This window comes from Pseudophryne corroboree, chromosome 3 (genome assembly GCF_028390025.1).
Source record: "Pseudophryne corroboree isolate aPseCor3 chromosome 3, aPseCor3.hap2, whole genome shotgun sequence".
Classification (NCBI taxonomy): Eukaryota; Metazoa; Chordata; class Amphibia; order Anura; family Myobatrachidae; genus Pseudophryne; species Pseudophryne corroboree.
In genome coordinates, this window is record NC_086446.1 from 412,237,485 (window position 1) to 412,262,857 (window position 25,373).

Below are 25,373 nucleotides of genomic sequence, written 5' to 3' on the forward strand. Positions count from 1 at the left end.
ATAGTGTCATACTAGTTGTTACGAGTATACTACTATCTCTTTATCAACCAGTGTACAGTGCGGTAGTTCACGGCTGTGGCTACCTCTGTGTCGGCAGTCGGCAGGCAGTCCGTCCATCCATAATTGTATTATTATTATAATATATACCACCTAACCGTGGTTTTTTTTTCATTCTTTATACCGTCATAGTGTCATACTAGTTGTTACGAGTATACTACTATCTCTTTATCAACCAGTGTACAGTGCGGTAGTTCACGGCTGTGGCTACCTCTGTGTCGGCAGTCGGCAGGCAGTCCGTCCATCCATAATTGTATTATTATTATAATATATACCACCTAACCGTGGTTTTTTTTTCATTCTTTATACCGTCGTCATAGTGTCATACAAGTTGTTACGAGTATACTACTATCTCTTTATCAACCAGTGTACAGTGCGGTAGTTCACGGCTGTGGCTACCTCTGTGTCGGCAGTCGGCAGGCAGTCCGTCCATCCATAATTGTATTATTATTATAATATATACCACCTAACCGTGGTTTTTTTTTCATTCTTTATACCGTCGTCATAGTGTCATACTAGTTGTTACGAGTATACTACTATCTCTTTATCAACCAGTGTACAGTGCGGTAGTTCACGGCTGTGGCTACCTCTGTGTCGGCACTCGGCAGGCAGTCCGTCCATCCATAATTGTATTATTATTATAATATATACCACCTAACTGTGGTATTTTTTTTTCTTTCTTTATACCGTCGTCATAGTGTCATACTAGTTGTTACGAGTATACTACTATCTCTTTATCAACCAGTGTACAGTGCGGTAGTTCACGGCTGTGGCTACCTCTGTGTCGGCAGTCGGCAGGCAGTCCGTCCATCCATAATTGTATTATTATTATAATATATACCACCTAACTGTGGTATTTTTTTTTCTTTCTTTATACCGTCGTCATAGTGTCATACTAGTTGTTACGAGTATACTACTATCTCTTTATCAACCAGTGTACAGTGCGGTAGTTCACGGCTGTGGCTACCTCTGTGTCGGCACTCGGCAGGCAGTCCGTCCATCCATAATTGTATTATTATTATAATATATACCACCTAACTGTGGTATTTTTTTTTCATTCTTTATACCGTCGTCATAGTGTCATACTAGTTGTTACGAGTATACTACTATCTCTTTATCAACCAGTGTACAGTGCGGTAGTTCACGGCTGTGGCTACCTCTGTGTCGGCAGTCGGCAGGCAGTCCGTCCATCCATAATTGTATTATTATTATAATATATACCACCTAACTGTGGTATTTTTTTTTCTTTCTTTATACCGTCGTCATAGTGTCATACTAGTTGTTACGAGTATACTACTATCTCTTTATCAACCAGTGTACAGTGCGGTAGTTCACGGCTGTGGCTACCTCTGTGTCGGCAGTCGGCAGGCAGTCCGTCCATCCATAATTGTATTATTATTATAATATATACCACCTAACCGTGGTATTTTTTTTTCTTTCTTTATACCGTCGTCATAGTGTCATACTAGTTGTTACGAGTATACTACTATCTCTTTATCAACCAGTGTACAGTGCGGTAGTTCACGGCTGTGGCTACCTCTGTGTCGGCACTCGGCAGGCAGTCCGTCCATCCATAATTGTATTATTATTATAATATATACCACCTAACCGTGGTTTTTTTTTCATTCTTTATACCGTCGTCATAGTGTCATACTAGTTGTTACGAGTATACTACTATCTCTTTATCAACCAGTGTACAGTGCGGTAGTTCACGGCTGTGGCTACCTCTGTGTCGGCAGTCGGCAGGCAGTCCGTCCATCCATAATTGTATTATTATTATAATATATACCACCTAACCGTGGTTTTTTTTTCATTCTTTATACCGTCGTCATAGTGTCATACTAGTTGTTACGAGTATACTACTATCTCTTTATCAACCAGTGTACAGTGCGGTAGTTCACGGCTGTGGCTACCTCTGTGTCGGCAGTCGGCAGGCAGTCCGTCCATCCATAATTGTATTATTATTATAATATATACCACCTAACCGTGGTTTTTTTTTCATTCTTTATACCGTCGTCATAGTGTCATACTAGTTGTTACGAGTATACTACTATCTCTTTATCAACCAGTGTACAGTGCGGTAGTTCACGGCTGTGGCTACCTCTGTGTCGGCAGTCGGCAGGCAGTCCGTCCATCCATAATTGTATTATTATTATAATATATACCACCTAACCGTGGTTTTTTTTTCATTCTTTATACCGTCGTCATAGTGTCATACTAGTTGTTACGAGTATACTACTATCTCTTTATCAACCAGTGTACAGTGCGGTAGTTCACGGCTGTGGCTACCTCTGTGTCGGCACTCGGCAGGCAGTCCGTCCATCCATAATTGTATTATTATTATAATATATACCACCTAACTGTGGTATTTTTTTTTCTTTCTTTATACCGTCGTCATAGTGTCATACTAGTTGTTACGAGTATACTACTATCTCTTTATCAACCAGTGTACAGTGCGGTAGTTCACGGCTGTGGCTACCTCTGTGTCGGCAGTCGGCAGGCAGTCCGTCCATCCATAATTGTATTATTATTATAATATATACCACCTAACTGTGGTATTTTTTTTTCTTTCTTTATACCGTCGTCATAGTGTCATACTAGTTGTTACGAGTATACTACTATCTCTTTATCAACCAGTGTACAGTGCGGTAGTTCACGGCTGTGGCTACCTCTGTGTCGGCACTCGGCAGGCAGTCCGTCCATCCATAATTGTATTATTATTATAATATATACCACCTAACCGTGGTTTTTTTTTTCATTCTTTATACCGTCGTCATAGTGTCATACTAGTTGTTACGAGTATACTACTATCTCTTTATCAACCAGTGTACAGTGCGGTAGTTCACGGCTGTGGCTACCTCTGTGTCGGCAGTCGGCAGGCAGTCCGTCCATCCATAATTGTATTATTATTATAATATATACCACCTAACTGTGGTATTTTTTTTTCTTTCTTTATACCGTCGTCATAGTGTCATACTAGTTGTTACGAGTATACTACTATCTCTTTATCAACCAGTGTACAGTGCGGTAGTTCACGGCTGTGGCTACCTCTGTGTCGGCAGTCGGCAGGCAGTCCGTCCATCCATAATTGTATTATTATTATAATATATACCACCTAACCGTGGTATTTTTTTTTCTTTCTTTATACCGTCGTCATAGTGTCATACTAGTTGTTACGAGTATACTACTATCTCTTTATCAACCAGTGTACAGTGCGGTAGTTCACGGCTGTGGCTACCTCTGTGTCGGCACTCGGCAGGCAGTCCGTCCATCCATAATTGTATTATTATTATAATATATACCACCTAACCGTGGTTTTTTTTTCATTCTTTATACCGTCGTCATAGTGTCATACTAGTTGTTACGAGTATACTACTATCTCTTTATCAACCAGTGTACAGTGCGGTAGTTCACGGCTGTGGCTACCTCTGTGTCGGCAGTCGGCAGGCAGTCCGTCCATCCATAATTGTATTATTATTATAATATATACCACCTAACTGTGGTATTTTTTTTTCTTTCTTTATACCGTCGTCATAGTGTCATACTAGTTGTTACGAGTATACTACTATCTCTTTATCAACCAGTGTACAGTGCGGTAGTTCACGGCTGTGGCTACCTCTGTGTCGGCAGTCGGCAGGCAGTCCGTCCATCCATAATTGTATTATTATTATAATATATACCACCTAACCGTGGTTTTTTTATACCACCTAACCGTGGCAGTCCGTCCATAATTGTATACTAGTATCCAATCCATCCATCTCCATTGTTTACCTGAGGTGCCTTTTAGTTCTGCCTATAAAATATGGAGAACAAAAAAGTTGAGGTTCCAAAATTAGGGAAAGATCAAGATCCACTTCCACCTCGTGCTGAAGCTGCTGCCACTAGTCATGGCCGAGACGATGAAATGCCAGCAACGTCGTCTGCCAAGGCCGATGCCCAATGTCATAGTACAGAGCATGTCAAATCCAAAACACCAAATATCAGAAAAAAAAGGACTCCAAAACCTAAAATAAAATTGTCGGAGGAGAAGCGTAAACTTGCCAATATGCCATTTACCACACGGAGTGGCAAGGAACGGCTGAGGCCCTGGCCTATGTTCATGGCTAGTGGTTCAGCTTCACATGAGGATGGAAGCACTCAGCCTCTCGCTAGAAAACTGAAAAGACTCAAGCTGGCAAAAGCACCGCAAAGAACTGTGCGTTCTTTGAAATCCCAAATCCACAAGGAGAGTCCAATTGTGTCGTTTGCGATGCCTGACCTTCCCAACACTGGACGTGAAGAGCATGCGCCTTCCACTATTTGCATGCCCCCTGCAAGTGCTGGAAGGAGCACCCGCAGTCCAGTTCCTGATAGTCAGATTGAAGATGTCAGTGTTGAAGTACACCAGGATGAGGAGGATATGGGTGTTGCTGGCGCTGGGGAGGAAATTGACCAGGAGGATTCTGATGGTGAGGTGGTTTGTTTAAGTCAGGCACCCGGGGAGACACCTGTTGTCCGTGGGAGGAATATGGCCGTTGACATGCCAGGTGAAAATACCAAAAAAATCAGCTCTTCGGTGTGGAGGTATTTCACCAGAAATGCGGACAACAGGTGTCAAGCCGTGTGTTCCCTTTGTCAAGCTGTAATAAGTAGGGGTAAGGACGTTAACCACCTCGGAACATCCTCCCTTATACGTCACCTGCAGCGCATTCATAATAAGTCAGTGACAAGTTCAAAAACTTTGGGTGACAGCGGAAGCAGTCCACTGACCAGTAAATCCCTTCCTCTTGTAACCAAGCTCACGCAAACCACCCCACCAACTCCCTCAGTGTCAATTTCCTCCTTCCCCAGGAATGCCAATAGTCCTGCAGGCCATGTCACTGGCAAGTCTGACGAGTCCTCTCCTGCCTGGGATTCCTCCGATGCATCCTTGCGTGTAACGCCTACTGCTGCTGGCGCTGCTGTTGTTGCCGCTGGGAGTCGATGGTCATCCCAGAGGGGAAGTCGTAAGCCCACTTGTACTACTTCCAGTAAGCAATTGACTGTTCAACAGTCCTTTGCGAGGAAGATGAAATATCACAGCAGTCATCCTACTGCAAAGCGGATAACTGAGTCCTTGACAACTATGTTGGTGTTAGACGTGCGTCCGGTATCCGCCGTTAGTTCACAGGGAACTAGACAATTTATTGAGGCAGTGTGCCCCCGTTACCAAATACCATCTAGGTTCCACTTCTCTAGGCAGGCGATACCGAGAATGTACACGGACGTCAGAAAAAGACTCACCAGTGTCCTAAAAAATGCAGTTGTACCCAATGTCCACTTAACCACGGACATGTGGACAAGTGGAGCAGGGCAGGGTCAGGACTATATGACTGTGACAGCCCACTGGGTAGATGTATGGACTCCCGCCGCAAGAACAGCAGCGGCGGCACCAGTAGCAGCATCTCGCAAACGCCAACTCTTTCCTAGGCAGGCTACGCTTTGTATCACCGCTTTCCAGAATACGCACACAGCTGAAAACCTCTTACGGCAACTGAGGAAGATCATCGCGGAATGGCTTACCCCAATTGGACTCTCCTGTGGATTTGTGGCATCGGACAACGCCAGCAATATTGTGTGTGCATTAAATATGGGCAAATTCCAGCACGTCCCATGTTTTGCACATACCTTGAATTTGGTGGTGCAGAATTTTTTAAAAAACGACAGGGGCGTGCAAGAGATGCTGTCGGTGGCCAGAAAAATTGCGGGACACTTTCGGCGTACAGGCACCACGTACAGAAGACTGGAGCACCACCAAAAACTACTGAACCTGCCCTGCCATCATCTGAAGCAAGAAGTGGTAACGAGGTGGAATTCAACCCTCTATATCAGGCCTGGCCAACCTGTGGCTCTCCAGCTGTTGTAAAACTACAAGTCCCATCATGCCTTGCCACAGTTTTGCTATTAGGGAATGCTAAAACTGTGGCAGGGCATGCTGGGATGTGTAGTTTCACTACATCTGGAGAGCCACAGGTTGGCCAGGCCTGCTCTATATGCTTCAGAGGTTGGAGGAGCAGCAAAAGGCCATTCAAGCCTATACAATTGAGCACGATATAGGAGATGGAATGCACCTGTCTCAAGTGCAGTGGAGAATGATTTCAACGTTGTGCAAGGTTCTGATGCCCTTTGAACTTGCCACACGTGAAGTCAGTTCAGACACTGCCAGCCTGAGTCAGGTCATTCCCCTCATCAGGCTTTTGCAGAAGAAGCTGGAGGCATTGAAGAAGGAGCTAACACGGAGCGATTCCGCTAGGCATGTGGGACTTGTGGATGCAGCCCTTAATTCGCTTAACAAGGATTCACGGGTGGTCAATCTGTTGAAATCAGAGCACTACATTTTGGCCACCGTGCTCGATCCTAGATTTAAAGCCTACCTTGGATCTCTCTTTCCTGCAGACACAGGTCTGCTGGGGTTGAAAGACCTGCTGGTGACAAAATTGTCAAGTCAAGCGGAACGCGACCTGTCAACATCTCCTCCTTCACATTCTCCCGCAACTGGGGGTGCGAGGAAAAGGCTCAGAATTCCGAGCCCACCCGCTGGCGGTGATGCAGGGCAGTCTGGAGCGACTGCTGATGCTGACATCTGGTCCGGACTGAAGGACCTGACAACGATTACGGACATGTCGTCTACTGTCACTGCATATGATTCTCTCAACATTGATAGAATGGTGGAGGATTATATGAGTGACCGCATCCAAGTAGGCACGTCACACAGTCCGTACTTATACTGGCAGGAAAAAGAGGCAATTTGGAGGCCCTTGCACAAACTGGCTTTATTCTACCTAAGTTGCCCTCCCACAAGTGTGTACTCCGAAAGAGTGTTTAGTGCCGCCGCTCACCTTGTCAGCAATCGGCGTACGAGGTTACATCCAGAAAATGTGGAGAAGATGATGTTCATTAAAATGAATTATAATCAATTCCTCCGCGGAGACATTGACCAGCAGCAATTGCCTCCACAAAGTACACAGGGAGCTGAGATGGTGGATTCCAGTGGGGACGAATTGATAATCTGTGAGGAGGGGGATGTACACGGTGATATATCGGAGGGTGAAGATGAGGTGGACATCTTGCCTCTGTAGAGCCAGTTTGTGCAAGGAGAGATTAATTGCTTCTTTTTTGGGGGGGGTCCAAACCAACCCGTCATATCAGTCACAGTCGTGTGGCAGACCCTGTCACTGAAATGATGGGTTGGTTAAAGTGTGCATGTCCTGTTTTGTTTATACAACATAAGGGTGGGTGGGAGGGCCCAAGGATAATTCCATCTTGCACCTCTTTTTTCTTTTCTTTTTCTTTGCATCATGTGCTGATTGGGGAGGGTTTTTTGGAAGGGACATCCTGCGTGACACTGCAGTGCCACTCCTAGATGGGCCCGGTGTTTGTGTCGGCCACTAGGGTCGCTTATCTTTCTCACACAGTCAGCTACCTCATTGCGCCTCTTTTTTTCTTTGCGTCATGTGCTGTTTGGGGAGGGTTTTTTGGAAGGGACATCCTGCGTGACACTGCAGTGCCACTCCTAGATGGGCCCGGTGTTTGTGTCGGCCACTAGGGTCGCTTATCTTACTCACACAGCGACCTCGGTGCAAATTTTAGGACTAAAAATAATATTGTGAGGTGTGATGTGTTCAGAATAGGCTGAAAATGAGTGTAAATTATGTTTTTTGAGGTTAATAATACTTTGGGATCAAAATTACCCCCAAATTCTATGATTTAAGCTGTTTTTTAGGGTTTTTTGAAAAAAACACCCGAATCCAAAACACACCCGAATCCGACAAAAAAAATTCGGTGAGGTTTTGCCAAAACGCGGTCGAACCCAAAACACGGCCGCGGAACCGAACCCAAAACCAAAACACAAAACCCGAAAAATTTCAGGCGCTCATCTCTAGTTATCACAAGCATTTTTCTTTTGCAACCAGAGAGAAAACCGAACATTTGTAATCATTTATTTTTGTAAAGCACACATGTTGTGACATACACACAGGCACACAGACAGTTAATTTCTATGTCAGTAGCCAATTGACCTAGCAATATGTTTTTGTATTGTGGGGAAAAAGCCAGAGTACCTGCAAGAAACCCACACATGATGAGGAGAGCTATTAAGTAAAGAGGATAATAGGCTGTCATAATTTAGCCTTCAGTGAATGTACTGTCCTAGATTTTTCATCTTTTTAAAATAGAGCTTGTCTGTTGAATTGTGAGTAACTTAATTTTTTTCTATAGCTTTTGGTGGTCTTTTTGATAAAAAAAACAAGTCTCACAAAACTTTTTTGCAGTTATGGTTCATTTTTCTGAGAAATAATATTTGTTCTAGTCATGCAAGTGAGATTGTGGAAAATATGGGGTTGAATAAATAAGCATAGATGATTAAGGAAGCTTAAAAAAAATAAAATAAAAATAAAGTATTTTAAATGGTAGTGACTTTCCCAGAAAAAGAAAAAATAATCTTTTGGGGCATACGTATTTCTAATTGTGGAACTGCTGTGATTATTAACACTCTGTATTGCGGCGGATATTTTCATAGTTAAATGGAAATTACTCAAATTTGTGAAAAACTCATCTGGGAAATCGGACACTGCGCATGAAAAACTTGCCTACTTTTGAAAACTAGTTTCAGGGAGATTATAAGTGGGTGCATAATGCGCCACAGATGGGCGTGTCATGCGCCACTCTAAAGGCGTGCATAGCTCCACCTATGGGCATATCTATTGCCACTCAGGGGTGTGTTCTGCAGTGGCAGGTAAAAACTATAGTATTAAGAGCAACATGCTGCCAAAACGTGTTAAATGTTGATCTGAACTACCCTGCTGTGTCCGTGTTCCTTTTTTTTTTTTAAATCGGGAGTGTCGCACCTCCATTGGTATGTTTAGTTTGTTGTTGTTTAGAATTATTTTTTGGGAAAATATTTTAATTCATCTGACCACTCTTGACTTCAGTCCACACATCCAGTACCACCAGGGCTGCATCACAGAACCAAATGCTGACAGGAGACAGGGAAGAGGCTGGGAGCTTAGTGTCATAGGCATTACCTGCCCCCCAAAGAGGGCATTCACTGCCAGTAATCCACTGTCAGTGAGTGCCCTCTCAGAATGCAGTTAATGACACACAGTGCCCAGCCTCCATGGACCCCATAATGCAGTCCTGGTGGTAACTACTCTTTTAAATGTTAATGTCCCGTATGATTTTTTTAAATAAGCCACCTTAGGGGAAGAAGAGGCCATTGGTGGCGCTGATGCCGCCCTCACCGCTTATGCCACTGCCAAGAAATAGCCTCAGCTGTCCTCTTCCTATGTGCTAGCTGTAACTATGCTGCTAGATGGCCACCAGTACTATCCATGATGATGCTATGCTGACGGCAATCGTTTAAATAACCTGACTTCACATGTCACGACATCGCTCCTGCAGGCCCTGTCCCTGTTAATTGTAGACCCACTCTAGATTTTTACAGGCAGGGGGAGGAATCTGGGAGCTGTAAATTAATTAGCGGGGCAGCGGGGGACTCAAAAATCCGGAGCCTCGTGCTCAGTGCGGGAGGTTAGACAAGCTTGGCGCATGCGCATAGTGTCAGTCTCCAGGATCAAACAGTTTCTACATCATTTTAAGGGAAAAAAATCTTGATACATAAGCCCCTTAGATATTTACAACTATCTAGTTACCCGTTTACTGTAGTCTGTAGTGGCCATATTTTTTTTTGTTTTTACTTTGGAGGGGAAGGGTGGGGGATGTTGATCTGCGGTTTGCTATACCAACTTGAAAACAAATATTGGACTGCTGAAAAAGTACATTTATGTTTCTAATATCAGCATTTCATAAAACAATCTTATTAAAACCTGAAAAATATTATTAGATTTATTATGTGACATTAATTTTAATACAGGCTAAAAAAAGTTATACAATTCTTAACAAATAAAAAGCAAAATATCCTAGGCTCTGATTGATGTAGTGGACTTCATTATCAACAGCCTAAAGATAATATTTTATACCAACACTAACACTTTAATGTAACTTTAATAATGAACGAAAATTCTGTAATAAGATGTACCTTTCCTTATTTTGAAATTAATGTAATTTTTTTTATATAATCTAGATGTAAACTATTTTCTTTATGAAATATTTAATAAAACATATATTTTAAGATATTAATAAACATATGAGTTAAAAAAAAAATGATGGCAAAATTAATTTCCCAACTTTGACTAGGCTTTTGTTAAAAAAAAAACAAAATAAAAAAAAAAACATTAATATAGTACATTACATTATATGACATTATTAAAGTACACTCCTTGCATGGGGCATTAGTTAAGGTTTGCCAATCCCTTTTGGTTTGCTACTTTAGAAGTGTTTTCATTTTGAACAAATGACAAATATTATCAAACAATTTATATGAAGATTTTTTAGAATATATTTTAGTTATTAATATTGCTTCAGTTATTAATATTGCTTCTTGATGTTTTGTTTTAGGAACATTAGTACTGAAGATCTTCACTATCATTGCTATTCTTCTATAAATATAAAAACATTTATTGGTGAAATTAAAATAAAGATTTTATGCATTTTAAATATTAGCTAAAATATGTTTTTGAAAGATTACTTTCTTGTTATTCTGGTAAATATCCTAATTGCCTTCCTGAATGTTGTTCCAGTCTTGGGGTGCCTGTTTTTGAAATAGGCCTGAAAAGACTGATTCCTGCAGTATATCTGCTTATTGCAGGAAGAGGAAATATTTTGGGGGCTTATTATTAATGTAAAAACCCTCCTCTGCTAACCAGAGTAATGTTCAGATCCGCAGCGATACCGGCCAGCAGCAGTGAGCACATACCGCATGGGCACCAGACCTCCAGTGTAGACAAAAAAAAAAAAATAGAAAAACAAATGTAATGGTGATTGGAGGAAACTTGCACCAGTCTTGCCCTTGTTAATTTACAGATATGTAGCTTTCTCATACAGAGCATGTGGAAGCTATTACCAGAACATACAGTGCATCCGGAAAGTATTCACAGTGCTTCACTTTTTTCACATTTTGTTATGTTACAGGCTAATTCCAAATTGGAATTTATTTAAGTTTTACCTCAAAATTCTACACACAATACCCCATAATGAAAACGTGAAAAAGATTTTTTGTGATTTTTGCAAACTGATTTAAAATAAAAAACTAAGAAATCACATGTACATAAGTATTCACATCCTTTGCCATGAAGCTCAAAATTGAGCTCAGTGCATCCTGCTTCCACTGATCATCCTTGAGGTGTTCACACAGTTTAATTGGAGTCCACCTGTGGAAAATGTAGTTCATTGGACATGATTTGGAAAAGCACACAACTGTCTATATAAGGTCCCACACTTGACAGTGCATGTCTGAGCACAAACCAAGCATGAAGTCAAAGGAATTGTCTGTAGACCTCCGAGACAGGTTTGTTTCGAGGCACAAATCTGAGGAAGGGTACAGAAAAATATTTGCTGCTTTGAAGGTCCCAATGAGCACAGTGGCCTCCATCACCCATAAATGGAAGAAGTTTGGCACCACCAGGACTCTTCCTAGAGTTGACTGGCCGTCTAAACTGAGCGATCGGGGAGAAGGTCCCTAGTCAGGGAGGTGACCAAGAACCTGATGGTCACTCTGTCAGAGCATTCCTCTGTGGAGACAGGAGAAACTTCCAAAAGGACAACCATCTCTGCAGGAATCCACCAGTCAGGCCTGTATGCTAGAGTAGCAAGACGGAAGCCACTCCTTAGTAAAAAGCACATGGCAGCCCGCCTGGAGTTTGCCAAAATGCACCTGAAGGACTCTCAGACCATGAGAAACAAAATTCTCTGGTCTGATGAGACGAAGACTGAACTCTTTGGCGTGAATTCCAGGCATCATGCTTGGAGGAAACCAGGCACCGCTCATCACCAGGCCAATACCATCCCTACAGTGAAGCATGGTGGAGGCAGTATCATGCTGTGGGGATGTTTTTCAGTGGCAGGAACTGGGAGACTAGTCAGGATAGAGGGAAAGATGAATGCAGCAATGTACAGAGACAGCCTGGATGAAAACCTGCTCCAGAGCGCTCTTGACCTCTGACTGGGGCAATGGTTCATCTTTCAGCAAGGACAACGACGCTAAGCACACAGCCAATATATCAAAGGCGTGGCTACAGGACAACTCTGTGAATGTACTTGAGTGGCCCTGGCAGAGCCCAGACTTGAATCCGATTGAACATCTCTGGAGAGATCTGAAAATGGCTGTTCACTGACGCTTCCCATCCAACCTGATGGAGCTTGAGAGGTGCTGCAAAGAGGAATGGGTGAAGCTGTCAAAAGATAGGTGTGCCAAGCTTGTGGCACTATATTCAAAAAGACTTGAGGCTGTAATTGCCAACAAAGGTGCATCAACAAAGTATTGAGCAAAGGCTGTGAATACTTATATACATATGATTTCTTAGGTTTTTATTTTTAATAAATTTGCAAAAATCTCCAAAAAAAACTTTTTTCACGTTGTCATTATGGGGTATTGTGTGTAGAATTTTGAGGTAAAAAATGAATTTATTTCATTTTGGAATAAGGCTGTAACATAACAAAATGTGGAAAAAGTGAAGCGCTGTGAATACTTTCCGGATGCACTGTAAAAAAGATATTGCCAGTGGTAGTCCTTGATAAATACTGTAGCAAAAGGACAATAATTAGTGCTGTCTTTTTTAGTTAATATACATTGCATTTTTAAATATTACTCTCTCCAACTGAATTTGAAAACCTATATAAAATAAAAATATCATTTTTTATAGTTTCAAGTGTCTAATCTCTTATAGTATTTTGCCATTGCACACATAAAATAAAATACTTGTTAATATATCTGGAGCATGCGTCAGACACTTCTAACAAATGGACTTGCATTCAATCAGCTTCAATGTGTGCTAGAAAATGTTGTGAAGTTTAATTGATTTAATATTAATATGTATTGTAAATATTGTTGCTAACGTACTGGGCTTATCTGTTTCGCAGTATTTACATAGGCTATTTTGTTTAAATAAAAATGCATCATATATTACAAGAAAAAGTAAGCATAGCAAAGTTCTTATATTTATCAAATACTATTTGTGGGATATTCCCCTATTCCCCTAAAAAAGAAGTTTTCAGGGGGGATACCATCAAATATTAAGTATCTTTGACAGCAGCCGCAGCCCCATAGGTTTCTAAGAGGGCCAGGGCATATCAAGAGAGGAGGGGGCCCGTGTGCAGCCTCTGTGTGGACGGGCTCCCTCCTCTCTAGCCGGCAACTGCGTTGCAGTAGAGTCTGAGCAATAGAAGCTCAGACTATAGTGCGCATGTGCAGATCTCCGGGAAAATGACGATTTGGGCAGTGATTTTCCTACTGCACATGCGCAAAATGGGTTGGGGTTGTCAACATACCGGGGGGGGGGGGAAGGGGAGAAGAATGCCAGGGGGGGGGCAAGCGCAACGGAGCCCCTTGCGGGCTCGGTGGCTTAATGCACTCACCACAGGTTCTCTTCCCACTTTTTTGGTGTTGTGGCCACCCACAAGTGGGAATAGCCCCTGCTAGCTGGCATTCCGACTGTCGGCACTGTCAGTGGTCGAGATTCCGGCGTTGGTATTCTGACCACTGGGATCTCGAGCGCCGGTAAATCATCTACATCCACACAAAACACCTGGGAAAATGGGCACTGCACTAGTGACTTACGGGGAGCTGCTGCTGCCGATATGGTACTTGGAGAGATAGGTATTTAAGAAATGGGTGCAGGGTGTGCAGTGTGGGCCTCCCTGGACTCAGGGACCCATGTGCACTGCATACACTGCACCCATTATAGATATGCCACTGATGAGGGCTGCAAAGCTGTCAGATTTACCAAGCTCCAGGATGCAAAGTGTTTTGAAGTGTGACACCGATAAGATAACCTGTAGTAGTCTATAGGCTACTAATTTGCTACATGCACATTGGCTGCCGGGGACCTGAACCAGGAAGCAGTTTGATAGCATTATGCTATCACATGACTTCTAACTTTTCATCAAGATGGGTTCTTATCTGAGCCCGTTGCCTGCCAAGAGCTTTATAGTATATTCATGTGAAAATATTCATTTTTATTTTTATTTTTTTTATATAATGATTTTTATTAGATTTTAAACAAACAGAAAACCAAAAGCAATAGTACACATTACATAATATATCTAAGAAGGGTGGCAGAATTGAGCTACCAGCTAAAATGCACAAAATACAATAGTCATACAACAGTGTGTTCAATTTGCTAATAGTGTACCACTAAATTTGGTAACAAACAAAGATCAAAGAAAACAGCAGATAATGCAGTTACAGAAGTAAGAGAAGGAGAGAGACAATACAGTGGCACAAATAGAGAAACACTTAAAACACAGGCCAGATTCCACTATAGGAGTGTTCTTAAAACGGCATAATCAAACATTAATATAAATGGTAAGTAAGAAATGTCAATTGTAATCAGAGAGTATCAGATTGTGGGGAATGTAATTGTGACAGATCTGCAGAGTCATTAATAGCCATAGGAAGCCCACGCCATTCCCGAAATTCCTTCCATTTCAACCATTTTTTCTGCACCAAAATAAGCGATATTGAATATACCCCTTCCGCTGTTTCAAACAAGAAATGCTTGTGGGTATTATTGATAATGGCTTGGATGTTGGGTATTGACGGTGATTTCCACAGCTGTCCAATTGCCGCCTTGGTGGATATTAGGACATGGCCAGCAACATATCTGTCACATATCGATAAGTCATATGTTGAATAATGAAATAAAGCAAACATAGGATTCAATGGTACCTCCACCCCCAACACCTCCCGCAGAAGAGAAAACACTTCGGTCCACAGCGGCCTCAAAGACGGGCACTCCCAGAAAATATGCAAAATATTCCCCACATGGCCGCAATTTCTCCAGCAAAGCTGGGAGACCGAGGGCCAAATGCTATGAAGCCGCTGCGGAGTAAAGTAGGCTCTGTGGCATAATTTATAGTACATTTCAGAATGTTGGAGGCATCTAGAGATCTTAAAGCACAATGAGGAAATGGAATCCCACTCTTCCTCTCGAAGAACAATAGAAAGGTCTTTCTCCCATTTCAGCTGTGAGGAAGTCTTACCCTGTTTAGTCAGAAGAACAATGTACTGATACCATTTAGAAATACCACCTCCGTGTGCAGGGGAAGATAATCTAGAGTGTAAGGAAGCAGGGAGGGGAACGGGGCCCACAAATCTACCAGTACAGGAATGAAGCCAGTGACGTATTTGCAGGTACTTAAAAAAGTCCTGTTTTGGTATACCTGAATGGGTTTGTAAGCTAGAGAAGGTCACTAAACCTCCTCCCGAGTAGAGATTCCTCAAATGCACAATCCCAGCATCAGTCCAAGCGTCCAGCGCAAGATTAGGTATGATACAAGCAATAGTTCTAATAGATAAGTCAGCCGCCGGCAACGAGATAGTCGGGTCAGATGCAACAACCGAATGCCAAAGCTTCAAGGTGCTTCTAATTGCTTCTCCTGGTCCCTGCCATTTTGGGATGCTATGAATGGGCAGCAAAAAAAGATCTCTCAAGTCTATCAGACCCAGAAAAGACCGTTCGATGAGGACCCACAGTTTGGGGTTGTGCATATTGAACTAATCTTGAGCCTGACTGAGAAGACAAGCGGTGTGGTGCACTTCTAAGTTAGGGTAAGCTACCCCTCCAACATTCTTAGGTAACATCAGAACCTGCCTAGTAATGCGAGGCCTAGACCCTTTCGAAATATATTGAGAAATAATTTTGTTGACCCTTATGTTAAGAGGTTTGGGAAAGCTGCGAGGGATAGCCCGAAACAGGTATAAAAGTTTAGGAAGTAAAATCATCTTAGTTGCAGATATACGTCCTAGCCAGGAAATTTCATGAAGGGACCATTCTTTAATTAATTTTTCAAATGCGTTTAATAAGGGTGTATAATTACAGTCGTATAAGTCCCTATCTAAAGAGAGATAAATACCCAAGTACTTGATAGATCTCCCTTGCCAAGCATATCGGTACTTGCCTTTGAGCAAAATCATAGTGCGTGGAGGAGTATGGAGCGGTAGAGCTTCCATTTTGGAAGTGTTTAACTTATAATAGGAAATTCTGGAATACCGATCCAGGATACTATGGAGGGCGGGGAGGGAGGTATCAGGGTGGATTAAACAAAGCAAAATGTTGTCAGCAAATAAACTCATTTTGTGAGTCAGACCCCCTATCTCTGGACCCGTAACTGTCGGCTCGGACCTAATGGTTTCGGCTAGAGGTTAAATAGCTAAGGCGAAGATGAGGGGCGACAAGGGGAAGCCCTGTCTAGTGCCATTCGATATGTCAAAGCCCCCCGACAAACAACCATTAACAAACACCCTTGCAGAGGGAACAGATTACAAAGCTAAATTAGAGTCCAAAAACCTCCCAACGAATCCAAATTTATCCAGAACAGCTCTCAGATATCCCCAATGGAGTCTGTCAAACGTCTTTTCGGCGTCCAACGAAAGAATAAGAAGGGGCGTTTTATGTGCATCGCAATATTCCAATATGTTGTACACTCTCCGAGTTTTGTCCGGGGCCTGCCTGCCTGGGACGAAGCCAACCTGGTCAGCCGCTATGAGGGAATTTTTATTTTTCTAATTTATGCAAAAAAATATTTATCACATCAGCATAAAAAATGTGGATTCTGATAGGTATTGCCCTAAATATTCCACCTGTTTGTGGATATGTTTTCAGAGCTCACTCCACACTAACAGTACAATACTGTCAGTCAGCGTTAAAGTTCATTAACATTGGCATTCAATACAACCGGATAATCCAGATTCCCTAAAAACGCTGACATGTAATTTAAGTCAGGCAAGTGATCAAAGACATTTTTGTTGAAAACAGTCACAATTATCAATAAAGGGGCCCATATACAGGTGAATGCATATGTGTCTTTAGCTCACTTAACAACAGATGCATTCTTGTGTCTTTATGTAGAGCCAGATGCATCTTGCAATGCAAACAACTCAAAAAGAGTACTCCTTATAACAGGCATACAACAACTGTACTAGTGTTTATGCATGCCTGACACAAGCTCGGGTTAAGCAAGAATTAGGTATATCTTAGCTCTCATTCCAGGTTGAGCAGTTTCATATTTGTAAACAACCTAATAATGCAATAAAAACATTTTAATACATTATTATTATGTTGTGTATGAATACAGTATGTTAAAGTGGTAAGCTACACAAGGTAATAAAATGATTAATGAAAGCAAAAGTTCACCATATTAAAAAATAGTTTTTAGTGCAGCAGTCTGTATGGAAATGACAAGTAATGTGAATAGACAGTTGTTAATTTATTTAATGACTTGATCTAATGCCTCCTGACAGGTGTATCCCCTCTATGTCCACATCTAACTGTGTCATATTTACATGAACATGCCTCTACTGTATTCTACCTACACGTGTCCACGCTATCCCTCCCAGTACCGCCTTTTAGAGGCATAGGGAGTTATATGTCGAAGGTAAACAAAATACACATGCATACTGTTTTCATGAGCATGTACTGTATGAAAATATGTATTCTTTGCAAACAAAAGAGATTCCCGGGCAACTTTAAGGTGTACATTTCAATGACTTGGATCGCAGCCTATGGGACAGCCAATGTAAAGATACATTGGTCAGATACCCATACACACATTACAATATAGTGCAAGATCGCATGATATACTGTATCATTCAGTGGCCACATTCAGGAGCATGCTGTCGTCTACCGGAACGTCACATCTGATGTGCAGAACAGGCGACGTCACTGATGACCCGCATGAGCGCACAACTGAGGGTACACACAAGATGTTGCTGACGGCATTGGGCGACATATCGGCCAATGTGTACCCACCAGCATTTAGTAAGAGAAAATAAATTCAACATTTTGGAATGTATAGGAGCATAAACTTATTTTACAAAAGATCCTACAAGACATATATGGGCACCAATGCGCTAATCACAAATGTTCATATCAAAGTCCAAATATCTTACATCAAAAGATGTATCAGAAATATTCAGTCTCTGTTCCAAACTTCCTCCCAGAATAGTCGGTGCACCGTGTGGAAAAGGACCATAGATAGGAATATATCCTCTTGTCCTCACATATGTAGCTCCACTACAGAGATAGATGTTACCTTTAAATTTTCCAAAGATAAACAGAAAATAGTGCAAGTACAGCCGAATGCAAAGTTAAAAATGATATTTTAATAAAAATGCACTCACAATAAACAGAATAACAAAAAGCATGTAACCACTATTGTGGGTTAGGACATTTGCCAGGCATTCGTGCAGTTACCCTCCCAGATCTCAGATAGGATGATGCGGATCAGCGGTCCGGATACACTGAACCCCACTCGCAGGAAACTGTCACCGCCAGGAATTGTCCACAATACACCAGTCACCACGCCAGAAGCTTTTCGGACCTCAGTCCTTCATCAGAGGCATCTGATGAAGGACTGAGGTCCGAAAAGCTTCAGGCGTGGTGACTGGTGTATTGTGGACAATTCCTGGCGGTGACAGTTTCCTGCGAGTGGGGTTCAGTGTATCCGGACCGCTGATCCGCATCATCCTATCTGAGATCTGGGAGGGTAACTGCACGAATGCCTGGCAAATGTCCTAACCCACAATAGTGGTTACATGCTTTTTGTTATTCTGTTTATTGTGAGTGCATTTTTATTAAAATATCATTTTTAACTTTGCATTCGGCTGTACTTGCACTATTTTCCGTTTATCTTTGGAAAATTTAAAGGTAACATCTATCTCTGTGGTGGAGCTACATATGTGAGGACAAGGGGATATATTCCTATCTATGGTCCTTTTCCACACGGTGCACCGACTATTCTGGGAGGAAGTTTGGAACAGAGACTGAATATTTCTGATACATCTTTTGATGTAAGATATTTGGACTTTGATATGAACATTTGTGATTAGCGCATTGGTGCCCATATATATCTTTTTCTGTCTACTATTTGGGGACCTGTGATGAGTCCTTTTTTGGTGTACTAAAGCTGCTGTTCACAGTTGGCGCGATATACAGAAAAAAAATTCTAAAAAAAAAAGATCCTACAAAATATAAAATTGAACATTAATAATAATAAATTCTGGCCTGCAAGTTAAAATAACTAAAAAGTTACCTCTGTGGCTTGCACACAATGTTTCATTTATATCAAGATTCAAATGCCTATATAATCTAGATAATAATAATCCCGGGATTAGGGCACCCCTGCTCTGGAATACAAACTGCATCTCATCACTACAGAAATACTGTCTATCAGAATCGCCTCGTCATTCTCTTGTAGTTGTAACTAATTTGTAGTATGAAAAGCTCAGACTTTATTCACACACTTTTACAACTGGACCTGTGCTGTAAAATTCCACTCAAAGGTTTTCTTTAATTGCCTAGATTATTTCTCTCCAATCTTTACATTCCTGAATCTAGAACAGCTGGGATGCACGCTTGCTACAATAATCTCCAATTACATGGTATACAAATTTACAACACAAACACTCCAGTTACAATATGTCAAGTGTAGTGGACCATACAGCTCTGCAATGCTGTTTACCAGGACAGGAAGTTTCCACCGTTGCCATCACAACCTGGTTTACAACAAATATGAATGTCGTACCCTAAAAAGGACCCCATGCAAAGGATTTCTGCAATGTTAGTAGTTGCAGTGCAATTATACCATGTTATTATTTATTTAGTATAATTGTTGTCTTAACATGACTCACACCTGTGTGCTTGCCAGTGAGATCAATATCATTTTAGTGGGTCAATATAATTATAGGATCATCAACTAAAGATGTGTAATAATAACTATATTTTATACCCCATTTTACTGTATATATTAAATATAATAGGGTTCACATTAGTGCTGTGGGCTATAATAGAATAATGCTTGTAAGATATTACAACATTAAGAATATTAAACCAACCATGTTTACACTACTATAGCATAACTCCTTCAGATAAATATGTATATATCTCCACACATAAGGAAAGCAAAACAGCAACTACAATACAAGAACAGAGAAATAATTTGCAAGCACACTTGCCTTAATACCTATACAGCTTATACTGTACCATTATCTACGGCTTTAGGAGAAGAGAATGGTAGGTAGATAGATCTCATGTCCTCTCTAATACTGAATATCCACAATAAATATATTAATATAGATTACTATAATCATTTTACTGCTGAATCACAGGTGCCTTAACTTGTATTGCTGCTTTTTAAATCTGTGTAAAAGTGCGTAATCATCATTGGACCTCACCTTGCTGCTGTTTCTTATACTCACAGGCTTTTTAAAAAAAGAACAGAGACGTGTTTGCGAAACTAAATTTGCAGCTTGCTTTATAACCTTCCCCGATCACCGCCTCCCTAGAATAATTAGGTTGAACTTCCTCACTGTTGTTTTTTTTTTTTTTACTATTGTAACCTGAAACTGGAGGAGGAACAGGTTTGCTATGTCTGAGTGAAGGCCAAGAGTGAACAGCTTGTAAAAAAAAAAAATAAGATCCCACACCCTGATTTGTCACACCTGCTATGCACTTTGCACTCCCCGCAGGTGTTACGAGAAGAGTAGCCTGGTGAAGGGAAATGTTCACATTTAATGTAATGGATCAATATAACAAGTTACATGTGTGATATAGCAATTCCATTTAGAAATTACATTTTGTGGTATTTCTAAATATGTAGTTGGCTATACTAAATACTCTCCAAATATAAACCAGTAAAGGAAAAGAGACAACTGCCGCTAAAAACCTGAGTATTGCCATGATGACCTGCTAGCTTACCTTAACCAAGTTGTTATAATCTTTACAGGCAAATAACGCTAGAGTTCGTTTTAAATCCTGTGGTGCCACAGTTTTGCATGGAGGAATGGCACACGAGCACAAGTAATCCTGTGTTGTAAGAATGTCACAGTATCTCAGTCTTATTCAAAAGGGATGTAGCTAGTGAAGGGATTGTAGTGGTTCTTGACAAATGCAGCTTACTCAGTAGTAATGGTTCCTTGGGCAATTCAGTCATTTCCAGATAAAGTAAATCACTTTAACTTTCATTAATATATTTCCCAGCAGTGTTTAAGCATGGAGTGGTTGTCTTAGCTATACTCCAACAGGGGCTGATTTGTAAGATGTTGTGCTGTAAGGCTGTATTACATTGCCTGCTCCCTCTATACTGCGCAGTGTGTGACAAATGGAAACTTGGGCTTGATACTTGGTTTGCCCATGGTTAAGACGATAAAAGTGTTCACTAACTGGACCTGTTTCAGCGGTTCCTCACTGCACAAGATTTTTTTATTTATTAAATAGTCCATTAGCATACTATAAAAATCCCTCTACAAGCCAGGATGGATTTAGGGGCATATTTATCATGAAAATATTTTTAGTTTTAAATTCTCATTGCATTCTCTGACAATTTTTTCATCACGGCCCATCATAAAATGATCACTCCCGAAATACTGGACTTGGGGCGGGATTTACTATAAGCATCGCCGCCTACTGCAGCGATACTAATCGCATATGTACTAACATATGCGATTAGTATCGCAATGCGGTATAGGAGGCCCCCCGCGATGATGTCTGCCGGGGTCTGCGGGGGTCTGCGGGGGTCTCCGTCACCTCCCAGACTCGGGAGGTGACCTGTGCAGGGAGTCCCCGGGCTCCTACTCCTCCCCCCTGCAGCCGGAAGGAGACAAGGCTGTGATGCGGGGGAGAAGGAGGAGTGGGGCCGCACCAGCAGCAGCTCAGGTATGCCGGGGGGAAGGGGGGGGTCATTGTGAGCGGCGCGGAGCGGCGGCAGGATGCGGCGTGGGGCGGCGGCGGCGGTAAGAATCCCATAGGCTTCTATAGGGTATCGCCATAAAAAGATGGCGATACCCTATGAGGCGAAAACGCGGCGGTCGGGAGTAAGTACATATGAAAATGCGATAAAACGGGTGTTTTACCGCATTTTCCCTTTAGTAAATCCCGCCCTTGTTGTGAAGTCAGTTTTTCTGGAAGTGATAATTTTCCCCTCTTGCTGCCCAGCTGCAGAAAGGAGCACTGCAGCCATGGTCACCCTGACCCTCCAGCTGCCAGCACCTTATTGCCGGGTCTCTCTAGCTGCAGCCGTGCCCCCCCCCCCCCCCCTCTCCTGGTGGCACCTAATTGCCAGTTCAATGCCGCTGCAGACCCCTTTCCCCTTTTGGCGGCCTCTTATTTCAGTAGGTACCTGGGTCAAGCAGATCAGGCCAGAGTTTCCAGAGACATTCACAGTGAAAGCCTAAAAACGCTACACAGAAAGTGTGTCGCCGGGAGAGGCTGGGCCAGAGACTGCTGGCTGGAGGTCTGATATCTCTGGAACCAAAAGGTCCAAATTTAAGAGGCCAGGTTTTGATGTAACTAGACAGCATCAGCTATCAGGGGAACTTGGATCCACAGGAAATGGAGATATTTAACAGCAAAGTCTAGAAAACTGTGTGGAGCAGTGTTTGGGTAAGACTCTGGCAAGGTCCTGCTGGCTGGAAGTGTGATATGTCCGGACCCAAAAGGCCAAAATTCAAGAAGCTTGGTTTTCCAGAAACTTCAGAATCTCTTCTTTCAGGGTAACCCATTCCCAAGGTTTGGGCTTTCAGGAACCGTAGCTATTCACCAGCAAATTCAGCCAACAGCTACCCTGGTTCAGTGCACCAAGTCCCCGGTTGAGCCAGAACCAGACTCCACTGCTTGGAAGTTCGATGTCTCCAGTTCCGGAGGGGCTAAAGACAAGCAGCCTGGAGATTGTCAACTTTAAAATGAGATCTTGTAAAACAGTTTGTGTCGGGGGGGTCCAGAGATATTAGGGGTCAAAGTTCAAGAAACGCTGCTGGCGAGAGCCATGCTAAAGTCAAGTCTGGTCCACTGGGAGCCTGATATCTACAATTCTGGGGAACCTATAAAAAGCTGTTTGGGTCTCTGGATAGAGGGGGCTCTTAGCTTCCAGGAAGTGGTGGTTTACAAAATGTAGGAGTTCAGGGGACCGAGAAATCGGGGTTTAAACTTGCTTCTGATTTGGTTTTTTAAACAGTCACTGCTCAGCCATCTTGGGGTGCAGAGACACTCCGATACCCTCATTCTGTTAAGAAGCTTATGAACTGTAACTTGAGTAATGGGGTCGAGCATGCCTGTGGGGTCCTTGGAGGGCGAAACAAACTTTTGGGGGTCTTGAAAATGTTTGGGTACCCTGGCCCCCCGACACCACAATGGGGCAAAGTTAGGGCATGCTATTTGCAACTGTCCTGCAGTGTTTGCAGGTTCAGGGACCACCGGGATCCAGAGCTGTGTCTTCGCTAGTCTCTGCCCCAAATCAGGGATAGGGTCATCCAGTAGAGGGGCATGTCCTGCATCTACATACCAAATTGTGGACCCCTGGCCCCAACAAGAACCAGAGATATCAGGGCAGAAGTGGAGGGTCCCCATAGATTCAGGGGCATTTTTGGAGTTTGTTGAATGTCACAATTTCTATAGAAATTGTGACAAATAAAGGATAATGAATATACCCCAAAGTGAGGACTAGAAGTAGAAGGAGTAGAGAGTAGACTTCACCGCAAGCCGCATATATATCGTGAACCCCATACTGTGTCAGTGCTTACTCCCACCCAGCGCCAATCGAGTGCTCTAAGGCCACTAGGTTTACTGCAGCTGTACAGCTACTGGGTAAATGTTACAACATGTATTATACTATATAAGTAACAATAACAGTATATTGCTATATAGTTAGAACGTGGACAACAGCTATTGCTTGCCTACAGCTGTTTCACCATTAGGGCTTTCTCAAGGCCTTGAATATCATATTGTTAATAATAATAATAATAACAATAATGTTATTTATATAGCACTTTTCTCCCAATAAGACTCAAGTGCTTTACATTTGCATTTACAACCCAAAATATAAAAACAAGCTTAACAAGGGACATCAATATAATGCTTGAGTAAACAGGAAAGTCTTGAGTCTATTTTTGGAGGGATTATAGATTGGGGGCCTCTCAAACTGTGCATGGAAGCGAGTTTCAAATTATCAGAGCCACAAAGCTGACAGCTGCCCCCCAGATGAATTCAGGGAGATCCTAGGTACTGCTAATAGTCCTTAATCTACAATTTGCAGTAATCAAGCAGGACAGTAAGGGGTCAGAAGCTGCTTCAGGTACCTTGGTCATGTAGACTTTGAAAGTCAGTAAGCCAATCTTGAAAATTATTTACCATTTTACAGGCAACCAGTGGGAAGGGGGGGGGGGTAGAGAATGGGTGTTATGTAGCTGAAATAGGGCTGGTTGGTTAATAGCCTGGCAGCTGCATTTTGTACCATCAACAAGTGGTGCAATTCTTATGCTGGGAGACCAAAGTGGAGGGCATTGCAGTGGTCCAGGTGTGATGATACAAATGTCTGTATCCAGGACAAAACCAAGATTCTATGCATTTTCAGTGTTTTGTAGTTTGGGACCACCAAGTGGAATGATGTCTAATTATTTCACCCAGTGGTAGCATGCAGACTGCAAAAAACAAGGGAGATAGTATAGATCCATGTGGGATACCACATAGCAGTGGCACTGGTGATGAGGAGTACATTCCAGAAGAAACTCTCTGTGACATGCTGGTGAGAATGCTGATCCAGTCCACAGACATTTTTCAGGCACTCAATTGGGATCCCATGGTCCGCGGTGTCATATACTGCCAAGAGATTTAGAAAGAATAAGACTGAATAGTCACCTCTGTCTCATAGCATTTGACAGCAGATAAGAACCACTTGGCCTATTTAGTCTTCCCATAAGAAGATCACTCAGCACATATACCCAGAGCCGGCCCTAACCAATATGATGCCCTAGGCAAGATTTTGGAAGGTGCCCCCTAGCACCTTTGCTAGTTTTGCAGGAAATGCCTGGCATGAGTCAGCTGGCAGCTCTGCTAACATCAGGCTCCTTTTGTTTATGAAAATGCATCTTTTTTTGCATAACTATGTGGCTAGGATGCACAAGCAGCTTCTGCTGATTAAAATGATATGCAGCATGCCTATATTCTGTGTGCGACTGCGGCTGTATCTGCATACGAAATGCTACATTACAGTGATTTCCAGGAATATCCTGCAACGTAACATTTCGTATGCACATACAGCCGCAGTCACACACAGAATATAGGCATGCCGCATATCATTTTAATCAGCAGAAGCTGCTGGTGCCCCTAAGCATACCAAATGCCCTAGGCATTTGCCTAGTTTGCCTATGCCTAAGGCCGGCTCTGCATATACCAGGACGTTTTAGTGCTATG

The 25,373-nt window shown here is 42.3% G+C and overlaps 1 protein-coding gene across 2 annotated transcripts in view; it reads right to left on the reverse strand.

Moving 5' to 3' along the window:
* LOC135057843 (interleukin-17D-like) overlaps positions 1 to 20,475 on the reverse strand; it is a 36,551-nt gene extending 16,076 nt beyond the window's left edge. Inside the window, exon 1 of one of the 2 annotated variants that reach the window (XM_063963582.1) lies at positions 20,363 to 20,475. Coding sequence is in view for 1 of the 2 variants with exons in the window: in XM_063963581.1 (XP_063819651.1) it covers positions 10,836 to 10,886 (51 nt within the window). In the remaining variant the exon portion in view is untranslated. Of the gene's footprint in view, positions 1 to 10,835; positions 10,912 to 20,362 lie in introns of those variants that run through there. The other variant, XM_063963581.1, reaches the window with a different exon arrangement.
* Between the last annotated feature and the right edge of the window lie 4,898 nt (positions 20,476 to 25,373).